The 13,987-nt window shown below is 33.4% G+C and overlaps 1 protein-coding gene across 3 annotated transcripts in view; it reads left to right on the plus strand.

Moving 5' to 3' along the window:
* The first annotated feature begins 2,575 nt into the window (after positions 1-2,575).
* Grm5 (glutamate metabotropic receptor 5) overlaps positions 2,576-13,987 on the plus strand; it is a 427,374-nt gene continuing 415,962 nt past the window's right edge. For all 3 annotated transcript variants that reach the window (XM_076843895.2, XM_076843896.2, XM_076843897.2), the window contains exon 1: positions 2,576-3,236. In XM_076843895.2, the coding sequence (XP_076700010.1) occupies positions 2,576-3,236 (661 nt within the window). The remainder of the gene's footprint in view (positions 3,237-13,987) is intronic.

Raw genomic sequence — 13,987 nt, forward strand, 5'->3', positions numbered from 1 at the left:
AGCATATATAAGCAAGGCAGTCTTTCAGTGACTCTCTCTCTCTCTCTCTCTCTCTCTCTCTCTATATATATATATATATATACATATATATATATATTTATATATATATTTATTTATATAAATATAAATATAAAGACATACATGTATATACACACACACAAACATATAGTCACTGAAAGACATACATACACACACACACACACACACACACACATATAGTATACACATGTACACACATACAGTTTCTCAATGTGTAGGGTTTTCCTAAAACAACTGTACCTAATAAAATGCTTGGGATTCCTATTTCAGCTTCATAAATTTAATGGGTTGCTTCTGGTCCCATATCATTGTGATATTCTTGCATAAGAAGTGCGTGCTATTTTGTTATTTTGTCCACTAATTCTTAATATAATGAGAGACTGTGCTTTCATTCTCTTTATTTTATTTTTTTGCATTCAATATAGTTCACATGACCATAAGAATATTCAGATAACTTCCCAGTGAGAACATTAACATCATTCTTTGTTCCTTTTCCTCTTGTCTAAAATGCCAACTTTTATACCAAAAATTAATTTTTCTATATATTGCCAAGCACCTCATTATTCGGGAACATCTAGTTATTAATGAGATTTTTTTTATTTTAGTATTTGGCACTATACTCAGGGAGTGCTTCTCTGTTGCCATAGGATACAGTTGAAGGAAACAGTGAAAATGAGGGTAGGAGTAATTAGAAACATGATTCAAGTTACATTCATCTTGTGTCTGGCTGAAATTTCTTAGGATTTGATGAATTTTGAAACCATTAGTATTCTTGTAGAGGCATGAAGATTAAAAAAAAATTCCTGAAAAATCATTATTACCTGTTTTAAGAGATACTGTTTAGGGAGTTAGTCATTTTAAAACAACTTAAGATCCTTGACTAACATAGATGATAATATACCGAACTAAGTCTCTTACCCAAACCCTTTAACTAAATAAAATCATTAATCTGTCAGTTCTCTTTTACAAATTATGCTAGACTTTGCTGTAGGAAGCATGAGACAAAAATCTCCTTCCTCTCAAGAATTTAAACTGAAATAGATGGCTGTGTTCATAGATATACTGTCTCCCTTTGAAGGATAGTTACAAATGTGCACACTTCCAACCTTTTGAGCCTTAGCAATGTGGAAATTTTTTTCTGGATCAGAGCTGGAGGACTGATTACTGTGAATTTTTATTACAAGACTCTGTAATTACTTTGAAGATTCTCTAGAGGACCAGTTGGGTTGCCAGATAATTTTCTGTCCTTAACACCTAGCCACAGAATGCCCTTGGAAATTTAATAGCAAAAAGATCATGTTTTGAATATATATAGTCCTATTCAATTTACAAAGTATTTGCATAGTTGATATCTCATGTGAATCCCCATAAGGGCAGTCTAGCACATATTATCCCCATTTTTCAGATAAGGAAATTCTGGTACTGAGAAGTTGAACAATTTTCTTATAATTTTTAAATAGCAGAACTGGGATTTGAACCTATATATGCTTTTCTCCAAAAATTGGTGTTCATGCAACCTTTATTTGCTGCCTATTTGGAGGGCATTTTGATTTGTAATATACCAATCTTCTTTTTCTCCCCCACAGTTCATATAACTTGAATTATCTGCCTCTCCTTACTCATCTTTGTTATATCTTACATGTGAATTAGACAAATAGCTCATTTTTTCCTGGAAAGATCAGTCCATTATTTTCCATTGAATTTAGATAAGAAATAATCAGGTTTTTATTTTAATTGGTTTATTTCATTTATTTATCAATTTCCGTGGTTCTGGGAATGGAACTCAGGGCCTTCACATGGTAGGGAAGTGCTCTACCAGTGAGCTATATCCCCAGCTCTTTAAATATAACTTTTAATACTATAATTACAATAATATAGAATAATGAATTTATGCTCAGTGCTGAAATTTTTTAAAGAAATATGAAGCCTAATGAGCATTAAAATAAAAAAAAATTAACCATAATTCCATCATCCAGAGATCAACAATGTTTAATACTTTGGGATGCATTCTTCCTAGAATTTTCTGTTCAAAACAGTTTTTCTACTAGGATGCTCTCCCTTTCTCACCTCTGCATGAGAGTAAAGTTTTGCCTGCCACATGTCATATTTTTGTACAAGATGAACAAAGAAAAATTTTAATCTAAGCAAGGCAGAACCAAGAAGCTATGTCATCTATTTCATGAAATTGCAAAGGAAACAGACAAGTCAGAAATAGTTTGTAATTATTTTGTTGTTGTTATCCATATCACCAAATTCCCTCTCTCCACTAGCATCATTAGAACTTCCCAAAACTAGTTGTGCTTATGTTGTTAAAAACCCATGTTCTTTTCTTTCAGGTTTTGAAGACCATGATCACATGGATGCACCTAACTAAATGCTACCTGGGGACATGGTGGTTCTTTAGAGAACACATCTAAATTGCTAACTAATTCCTTGGTGTACCACTCAACATAGGACATCATTTGATTTTCACTATCAGAAATCTCCAAATTTTCTCCACCATGCTATCTTTATTAGCTTGAACTCCTTCCCTAAAATGGTCCTTCTGTTGATCCTGTCAGTCCTGCTTTTGAAAGAAGATGTCCGTGGGAGCGCACAGTCCAGTGAGAGGAGGGTGGTGGCTCACATGCCAGGTGACATCATTATTGGAGCTCTTTTTTCTGTCCACCACCAGCCTACTGTGGACAAAGTTCATGAGAGGAAGTGTGGGGCAGTCCGTGAGCAGTATGGCATCCAGAGAGTGGAGGCCATGCTACATACCTTGGAAAGAATCAATTCAGACCCCACACTCTTGCCCAACATCACTCTTGGCTGTGAAATAAGGGATTCCTGCTGGCATTCAGCTGTGGCCCTAGAGCAGAGCATTGAGTTTATAAGAGATTCCCTCATTTCTTCAGAAGAGGAGGAGGGCTTGGTACGCTGTGTGGATGGCTCTTCCTCTTCTTTCCGCTCCAAGAAGCCTATAGTAGGGGTCATTGGGCCTGGCTCTAGTTCTGTGGCCATTCAAGTCCAGAACTTGCTCCAGCTTTTCAACATACCTCAGATTGCTTACTCAGCAACAAGCATGGATCTGAGTGATAAGACTTTGTTCAAGTACTTCATGAGGGTTGTGCCTTCTGATGCCCAGCAGGCACGAGCCATGGTGGACATAGTGAAGAGATACAACTGGACATATGTGTCAGCGGTACACACAGAAGGTAAGTTCTTTTACATGCATGAAATATGTCTTCTGATGCATTCATCAACTTCCCTATTAAAATTTCAGGTTTTGGAAGGCTAACTATTCCTTATTATTTTGGACATTGTGAGTTGCTTCAATTATACTAGTATGATTCAAAGGGACTGAATGGAAGATATCTAGAGAAACATACATATTAGTTAATGTAATTAAGTAAATTACATGGTTATGTGGCCATAAATTATTTGAATTTGCATTATATCATTTCTACTTTTGCTATAAATAATATTTGCTATAAAATGTAAAAATATTTGATATTATTAGATGTTTTTAAGTTTTCTAGATTTTCATTGAACATCTCACATATTTAATATAAAGTTGCTCCAACTGCCAATTTTATCTCATATAGAGAGGTAGATATGAATCCATATAGGAATGAATGCAGCCAGTTCCAGTCCAAGCATATTATAGAAATTACCAACCAGTTTAGTCTTACATCTGTTTTTTTCAATAGAATTCATGGTCAAACTAAAATGAAGATAAGAATGAATTAACTTCATCCTTGTATAGAACATACTTGGAAAGTATGATTCTTAACAATTCAACACAAGTTTGCTTTGAAAATTATTACTTCTTTATATTGAAAGAAGTGTGAATTAGGAAAATATCTAATAATATTTAAAATATATTATTACATTATTAATGTATTATTACATTTATAATAACAAGTAGCTTGTTGTTGCTTATAGTAATTTAAAAATGCTTTGGAATACTATTAGTCCTTCAGTAAGGCTGTTTTGGATAGGTTTGCTTTAACTTATTGGGTTAAGTGACTGAAATGGTGAGATTCACTTGTTATTTCACACACTTTCCTGGACAAAAAGAGACAAATATTAAGCAATATAATATCTTGAAGAGTGTACAGCACATTTTTATAAATAGTTAAATGATTGTGAAGATTAGTTAAGATTTTAAAAATTCCTGTGATCACATATTATTGTGGCCCAAACAATCCCATCCTATAAAATTTGATGTTACATTATTGACAAATTAGTGAAATGACCTCAGTCAGTTTAACTTTAGAGGTTAGAGAAAATGATCAATCAGATATAGCAGATTTTCATTATCAAGTGGCATATTATCATGAATTAATTTAATTCATGATATACAACTGCATAAATATACAATGGAATTCTATACAGATTGAAACTTTACCTCTGGAAATTTTCATATAAATAGAGAATTAATTTGAGGTTGATATAGAGAGATTTTAAGCAATGAGTAAATATTTGGACTAGGACAATTTGGATTATTTCTCCTTTGCTGGGAAAATTTTCTCATTTTATTCTGATCATTTTACTTTAGAAAATCAAACCCAGACTGTAGGAAAGTACACTACCTCTTAGTCACTCCTTGGCCCCTCCTTTTTTTCCCTAATACTAAGATTTTTCTTATAAACTATTTTTTATTTGATTTTCACAACCATCTGGTGATATAGAAAGTCCAGAAATTTTATAACCATTTTATTTATTTTTATTGCTTTACTTAGTTATACATGACATTAGAATATATTTTAACATATTCATACAAGCATAGAGTATATTTTACAAATATAAACATTCTAGGAGTTTAAAAATTTATCCAATATATAACTAATAGTAATATTGGAGATAGGGACAGAGGTCATAGCTACAGACTTCTCAATCAGTGTACTATCATAATTTAATAGAATTCTATAGAGTCATACTCTAAGGATACATTTGTGTAACACAAATTTGTTAAACACAAATATATGCAAGTCATGCTGATAGTTTTGTGAAGGACAGCTCCATGTTTTATATATCACAGTCTCCAATGGGCTTGCAATCTGGCCAAGGGTATGAAACACGCATGAATACTTATATGAGCATAATTCAAGGTGACAATTGCAAATAAGTCTCTAAAGTAAATTGACAGGGAAAAATTACCTTCTGTTTGTGGTGATGGGGGTCATGGTTATCTTAGAGGAATTTGATAGTTAAATCTTAACTGGAAGAATACTGACAATTGTTGAAAATTAAGAAGGATTGCATTTCAGCCAAGGACATGAGGAAATATGAGAAGGTGAGAACTTCCTTCTAGCTTTAGAAGAGAAAGTTTGGTCACAATATGGGAGAAGCCAATCTGAGATTGTGCTCCAAGTGAGACTCAGAGCTCCCAGTGAAACTCAGAATCAGGGTCATTGACTTTTACTTATTTAAACTTGTATCTTGATCTTAATGTGCAACAATAGTAATTGAATTGTAATTGAATAGTAATAAATTATGATGCATTAACACATTATTATGTAGCAATTAAAATGAATGGGGAGCTCTATAGAAAATTAAATAATACTAGTGATTTCCAAGATTATTTTGTGAAAACAACTAGATGTGGTTCTGTGCATATGGTATTTCTACTTGCTTAAAAAAGTTTTTACACAAAGCATTCAATGGCATATTCATAGAATTACTCACAGAAATGAGCAAAACAACTATTTGTCTTTCTGAGAGGAAATATAAGTAGTTAGAGAATATGATAGAATGGGAGGTATTTACTTTTCATCTGTAACTTTTACATACATGTGTTCAAAGTTGTGTGTTACATGCATAATTTTTACCAACCATCTTTTGATGTGGTGTGTTTCTTGCATAAATTTCCTATTGCATTGCCAAAATTCAAGAAAATTTCTATTGTGACACCATACCAGCAGGATTCAGGAGAGAATAAAATTTAGAACTGAACATTCAAAAATAAGAAGAAACACTCTGGATTCTGGCTTTTTGTGATTATGTTAAGACATATTTGTTTTGTTTTGATTCTAAGCAAATGTGTGATAATGGAGTTATATGGTTTTAGGACTTGTAGTTTATCAATATGAATGGCATGGTAGAAATTTTCACAAGGCAAAATTCACCTCCAGGATCTGAAAAGTCCTTGAGTCAAATGAGATACAGCCCTGTTGGATTCTGTGGAAGCTCTCCAAGGATATGCCTGGTTTTCTGTTGCTTGGCCCTTCAAAAATCCTCCGTGTGATCTTACATAAACTGAAAATGCCAGTTCTTACTTTAGCTTCTCTCCCTGGCTTGCTTAGGTTAATTCTCCGTAGTCACAGAACAATCAGTCCTGTACCTTGTACTTTATTTTTATGTTCTTATAATTATGCTCTTTTGCTTTTCCTTTTTGAAAAGTATAAAAATTTCCAAACACTTTCACATGAGCCATCATGTTGTATGAAAAGATACGGTCCTATTTTCAAAAACATCTACCCCAAATTGCCCATTTATTTTGTACTTCAACCTGACAGTACTATGTCACTCAATCACGACAGCTACCACAGATATTTCTTCAAGAAAGTGTATGCTAGCCCAGAAATCCAGAGGAGAACACTGGAGACCTGAGTTTCAGCTTTAATATTAATCCACTAAACTTGGACTTCCGTGATTTATGAATTTTATAGTCTGAGGGAATGACTATTTATTGTGGCTTATTGTATGAAACAGAAATTATGCTTAGAACTTCCAGGCAAAGAGATTCATAGTACAAAACAAAACAAAGAAAACAGGGTTTTTCAGGGCAGAATAAACTAGCACTTTGACCCTGTAGACAAAGGGAAGATGTAGTGACTCAGGAGAAATATTTCACCTTTTTAAGGGACTCAGTCTAGTCAGCACCCTCTCTGCTCTAAGACAATTTAAAGGGACACTTCCCTCAGTACTTTTCCAAACCTAGACCCATATATCCATTATAGTACAGGATCAATAATGTTTGTCTGTTCAGGGTTGGGGCAGATCTACTTAATTGGTGGCTTCAGTTAACTGGTCCCTAAATCCACATTATTCGCTTTGTAATTGGACAGTTCTTTTCCACTTTTATGCACATTGGTCTGGTTACTCATTGCTTTAGTAAATATAATTTGGTTGAAGTGGGGACTTTCTGGCTAGTTGGTCTTGAAACTTGATCATCACCAGGTGAGGCAGGAGTATACCCAAGTTCTCCAGATGAGATTATTGTGAACCTGTTGACATTAACCACATGAGATCTCACAATAGATCAACACAATTACATTGCAGACCCACAGCCTATTGCAATCACATAAAAAACCCAGCTGAAACCATAAACATTTCCCAGTTGACTGCAGACCCATTTGTGAGCAATGATAAATGCTTTCAGGATGGAGGTCAAAAGAACCATACTCATCCCAGTGACTGTAGATTCCAGCTCCTCTCCACACAAGTGGGTACCATTGTTATGCCTAAACTTTTAAATCAAAACAAAATAAGTTTATTTAAATTAAATGTATTTAAATTAAATTTATCTAAATTAAAGAGAACAAATGTACAGGCAAGAAATGCTTCATTGTATAAATAATGCTTCAACCCCATATTCATGGGGATCAGTGCACATTTCTATACATGAACAAAGCATATACTGATCAAATACATGCATACATAGTCTTGTGATTGGATATTTAGTTGTTCCTTGAAACCTAAATATTATAATCACTTTTGTGTATTCTATTATTCTTTCTTTTTTTTTGTATTTCATTATTCTATTAGTCTGCTGGATCTATCTTAATTTCATTGAGAAAAGTAATTACTGGGCTAGGTTTACTATTCAAAACCAAACCTACATTACTTTCTGCATGATTCACAGGATTTTCACACTTTATAATTTTTGCTGACTTTAGTTAGAATTCTAGTGTATATTCCCCAGGGTCTACTGGAGTATCTGGCATATTATAGGTGCTCAAGATGGTTTGCTAAATGGATTAATTTCTATTACAATAATATATAACCCATTGTTTATGACTATATAGTATGTGGATAAATAGCAAGCACTTGTAATTTTTCACAGTTTTGATTTTTTTATGAAATGAGGTGCCAAAATGCCTCCCTTGATTAATTGTAAAATGCAGTTCACACTTCACTCCCTTTTTTGTTTTCACTGGTTCTTTAAATTCTTATTTTTGTCTAATGAAACAAGAATACCGCTATTTTTTTTTCCCTAGGGAAAAATGTGTCAATGATACTCTGGTGGAGGGAATATACTAGTAAGTTGTACTGGTAACATAACATCATGAAGAATATTGTCTTTAGGTCAACCTATAGATTGCAATATTCTACTTGTTTCTGATTATAATATGGTTTTCCATCAAGTATTTACTTATATATATGATCACAACCAAGCTTTGGCTGAAAGTGCTTTATAGTCCATATGCTAAAGTTCAATTTTTAAAATGTGTTTTTATTAGCACAAATTAATTGTGCATGTTAATGGGGGCTCAGGACATTACTTCTTTACATATGTAAAGCATATACTGATCAATTATAGATACATCCCATCACCCACATCACCCACATCACCCACACCCCATCACCCACACCTTCTTAATCTTTAATAATCACATTATACTTTTAGATTAATTTTTTATAAGTTTCTATGTATGAGAAAAACACATAATATTTGTCTTTATGTGTCTGGCTTGTTTTACCTTACATAATGACCTCTAGTTCCATTCATTTTGCTTCAAATGACAGGATTTCATTCTTCTTTATGACTGAATAATATTCCACCATCTCTATATACTGCCTTTTCTTCATCTATTCTTCTGTCCATTGCTAACAAGATTGATTCCATATCTTGGCTCTGGGAACATAAGCACAGTAAATATAGGCAGGCAGCTTTAAGTGGGGACACACTTTTCCCATCTCAACTTCTCTGCTAATTTTGACTCTATAAAGACCATAGTTATGTTTGGGAAGATAAAAAAAAAAAAAAAGTACATTGCAATAGAGTTTCATTTTGTTTCTCCAGGGGCTGAGAAGTTGAGATAAATTTTAAAATAATGATGGTAACAATTCACATATACAAGCTATGGTTTGTTTTGTAGAACGTTGACACTGGAAAGATGATAGGCAAGCATTTTTTCTACCTTCATTATTTTTCAGTTGAAAAATCAGAGAAAGAAAGGTCAGATAATGTGGCCTTTTTCTGTCACATAATTAGTTAAGAGTTTTGGAACTCAGGATCCCAATCTACACTTCACTTTGTTTCCATATCATGGTTAAATTGTTATTCAAATTTTCTCAGGGGAAAAAAAATCTTTGAATTTGTGACCATAACTAATAGTAGCCTGGCTTTCCTACTTTCAGGACTCATTTGAATTATATAATTTCTGACTTGGATTCTAACTCACATATGAGATGACATCCTTGCTTCCTCTTTCACAGGTACCATTTATGTCCATTCATTGTTGAAAATACTAGAAAATTTCCCCGAAATATATGAGGGCCCAGAGGACTAATTTAGAAAGAAGTTTGTTTTGGGAGGATGTCACTGCACTGTTCCTCCAAGAAACAGAAACAAATTTCTTGGATGATATGCAACCTTAGATATTTCTACAGTTTCAATTAATCAGATGCTTCTTTGAACAAAAAGACCACCTCTGAGTTTCCATGTCTGTCAGTTACTCTCTATGTACCCACTGTTGGATGTGAGCTGTACATATGTATGTTTTTCCTTGGTCTCCATTATTCCAAGATCTCATAGAGGTAATATTATTGTCTGAGCTTTAGGGTTTGTATATTCGGAAAGTTCAGTCATTTTGTTACTAAAGAGAAACCTTGTGACTCACTTAGTTATAGTAACCTTATTAACTTATCTTATTAACTTAAGGTTTATAATGTTCAAGTATGAGCCACAGAGGTTGATTCTGAATAAGGAAAGCTGGGGAAACATAGAGTATGATGTGAGGTATAATGTTCAAAAGTTCTTTTTGAAAGACAAAACACAGACAAAAATTATAGTACATATGATGTAAAATACACAAGGAAAGCACATAAGACAAAGCAAAGATAGGGATTCTCAAAAATATAGAGAGTTTATCTCGTGGAACATTTTCCTGTACCTTTATTCTTTTATTTCCTTCCCCCCTTCCTTCCTTCCTTCCTTCCTTCCTTCCTTCCTTCCTTCCTTCCTTCCTCCTTCCCTTCCTCCCTCCCTCCCTTTCTTCCTCCTTATTCTGTTTCTCTTTCTCTCTCTCTCTACTAGGGATTGAACCCAGGGGCGCTTAGCCACTGAGCTACATCCCCAGCCATTTTTATTTTTATTTTTATTTTATTTTGAGACAGGGTCTTGCTAAGTTGTTTGGGTCTCACTAAGTTGCTGAGGCTGAATTTGAACTTGCAGTTCACCTACCTCAGCCTCCTGAGCTGCTGGGATTATAGACTTACATCATCACACTCTCTCTGTCGTTCTTATTTACAATTTCTCATCTACTTTCATCAACAGAAAATTTAAAAAAAAATTAGGCTGTTTACATAAGTCTGGTCAATAATTATAATCTTTTTTACTATTCCATTGATTTGAGGGTAGATACATGAAACATGAAGAATATTACTAAAGCCTACATAATTAATACTTTGAAATGGAAAAAGATAAAATTATAAGGACTAGTTGTTCTAAAAGAAAGATAGCTGGGTGAGACTAGATATTTTTACTCTATGATTCTGAGAAAGTCACTTCAGCCCTATCCCACATTTGTCATATGAAGTGGGAGGTGGAAAGGCCATTCTCATGGGTCACTTCCAAGACTAACCTTCTGTGATTTGCTTTGCTCAAGTGTTTACAGACTACAAATGGGCTACATTAAATGCTGGGCATCACACTTAATATAAGTGAAACCAAGCATGACATATTCAAATGAGTGTGGCAGGAATGTTTATGAGACTTGAAACCAGGTATTCAGAGAACAAATTTAGCAGAGAGAAGACAGGACATGGTAGAGCCCTGATTTAAACTTTAAGTATTGGTATATTTAGGTCTTTGTAAAGTTCGGGTAGAGAGGACCTAAATTTATTCTCAATGGCCAGGAACTTTACAAAGATCTAGTTTATTGAAATACCACAGTAACAAATTTTAGTTCAGTGATTAGAACCATTAACAGGAACAGAGCCATTAACATTAACAGAACTATTCTTTGGAAGGAATTGTCTCTACATTTGGAAGGATGTAGTCAATCAATTGTCCATAACTCCGATGCAAAAGCCTAGAATGGGCAATCATTGGCAGGCTATGGAAAAATGAATTTAAACCTCAGTTGGAGAATGGGGTTGGATTATTTTTCCTTTCATATAGCCATCAATATCATTTGATATTCTATTGTTCTGTTAGCTAAAATGTGATTAAATATTAAATATTTTTCATAAATTTGTTAGTTCACTCTTTTATTCAATAATTTGCCTTAAAAAGTGGCCATTTTACAGATTAGAAAATAAATATGGAAAGAGAAAATGATTTTCCCATAATATTGCAGCTAGGTAGTGGCAGAGTAAGGATTCAGATGCTAGGTCCACCCTTTTAAAACAAATCTAAATCTTCTTACTTTGTATTGGAAAAGTTGTAGCTTTAAGGAAAAGTAAAGTGCACATCTCAAGATTTGTTTTCCTTTCTTAGGAAACAAGAGATACTATTTGTTTTCCCACAGATAAAATCTTTTAAGCATGTCACATATGTCTTTCTATCCAGCTTCCATGGCAGCACCTTTTCTTGTTCCCAGAGAATGAATTAATTACAGTAAAAAGAAATTAAGGAGGAGGCAATGTGGCAACCAGTTGACCTCACAGAAGAACTTTCTGAGAGTCCGATGATGAGTACAGACTGTTGCTGGTCTGTTCACATCTCCCCTACAGGCTCCACACTGTCCTTCAGATGGGAGTTATTAGAGGGAGCAATATGGTACACATTTTTCACGAGTAGGAGGACATATTGTTAAATGACGCAGCCTTATGTATGAAAAACTATTCTGTGGAATTCATTGGTGCGAGGAGTTATGAAATCTCATTTTGGCACATTCAGTTTAACTAAAATTGCTGAATGAAGAAGATTTTTTTTCTTTTCTCAACATCTTTTGAAGATGTGAATCTCAGGCCAAAAAAAAAAAAAAGAAAGGCAAAATAAAGTGAGATAAGAAGATGAGATAGCAATGTTAGAAGTAGGAGCAATTCCATCAAATGGGTAAACTGCAGTGGAGTCCTGACCTTAAATTCACAAAGCTTATTGCATAGCCGTCTCTGGAAACTGAGTACCTTACACTTTCAACTATTACTATAAACACAGAAAGGATTGAGTGCAGATCCTGATTAATCTTGCTAGTACAGAGACTTTGGTCAGGTCATTTAATTTAATTTTTTTTTTTTTTGCTATAAAATTGACATAATACCATCCCATACAATTGCTACGAAACTGAATATAAAGCACTTAACATCAAGCTTGGCACATAGCAGGTATTCAATAAAACCTTCTTAGGTTTGCTTGCCAAGAACTTGCCTTGCCTTCTATTGGCCATGGAGAAAAGTGCCCATAAATGATATTTCAATTTGGTTTTGCCTATATAAAATTGACTACCAGGTGAAGTAGAGAATTGGTAAGGAAAGAGATACTCTGTACTCTTCCAGTTGCAGATGTATTCTGAGAGCCATTTAAGGATAGCAAATTGACAAAGTCTGGAAAATCCCACAGCCATGCTGTTAGCATAGTTATTCTTGCTGTGTGTACATAGGGGATGTGGTATAGAACTAGAGGTGATTCAAGATAGAAAGTTAATTCTATATATTAAGTACTTCTGAAATATTTCTAATTTTCAACAAGCATTAACAACTTTGTAGTGGAAAAAAATAAGCTCAAGCAACAGAAATATAACTTCTTTATAAATTTCAAATTAGAAATGCTTATGGACATTTAGTAGTTTGTAACTAGAAGATTTGTTAACAGGAGATATGGTATAACACATAGAAGCATGCCACAGCCCTGAGTATAAAACTAAAATGAAATAATATGAATCTTAGGAAACAAAATAAATACATTATATTAAATAGCTACATTTGTGTAAATACCAGTTTGATGCTCTCTTGCAAATTGTTGTAGCTGCAATAATAATAACTATTTAAAAGTGTTTACTGTGTTCTCAGAAATTATAAAAGCTTTTTGTAATCTATGAAGAGATATCAAGATATAGATTTTGGAGCCCTTATTAATATAATATTAATGTCATTTTATAACCCAAATCATAGATACAGTGAAAAGTAGGTATTTCTTCATTCCTTTCCTCAAAGGCTCTAAAAGTATAACTATTTCTATTTTTGTCAATTTCCCCACAGACATTCTTCAGTCTTATTTGGTTATATATCCTTGTTTCATATATCTTTATTTTACAGTATTTGGGTTAGGATTTTAAGTTTTTCTTTCCCTACTAGGACTAGAAAAATATTTTTTTAAAGAAAACCATATTATATTGCAATATTATGAATTCTTGTCCTTTAGAGAAGGTAGAAAAACAAAAGTCAAGTGAGACATATTGAAGTGTAATGTAAGTTTAATTTCAATTTCTTGGAACTGGAAAAATCAAAACCAAAAATAAGCTGGTGATTAATATTTATATCAAAGTAATTTAAGAAAAGGCAAAGCCTATATCAAGACACTAGAAAAGTAGACACATTATTTAGCTATCTTATTTGTAATCAAATTTAATTGTTTCAATTCTAAAATTATTACATTCATCCCTGCCATGTAAGCATAATTGGTTCTAAGTTTTTTTCTCAGAGGAAATAAATGCTGAAAAATGCCAACTGAAAACATTAAGTTGTCTATAAATTAATTATACAACTTTGTATTTACAAATAATTGACAAAATCAGATCTTCTTATACCTAATGAAATTTTTTAAGAAGCGTTTGAGAATTTGATGGTACTT

Source organism: Callospermophilus lateralis, chromosome 2, assembly GCF_048772815.1.
Source record: "Callospermophilus lateralis isolate mCalLat2 chromosome 2, mCalLat2.hap1, whole genome shotgun sequence".
Classification (NCBI taxonomy): Eukaryota; Metazoa; Chordata; class Mammalia; order Rodentia; family Sciuridae; genus Callospermophilus; species Callospermophilus lateralis.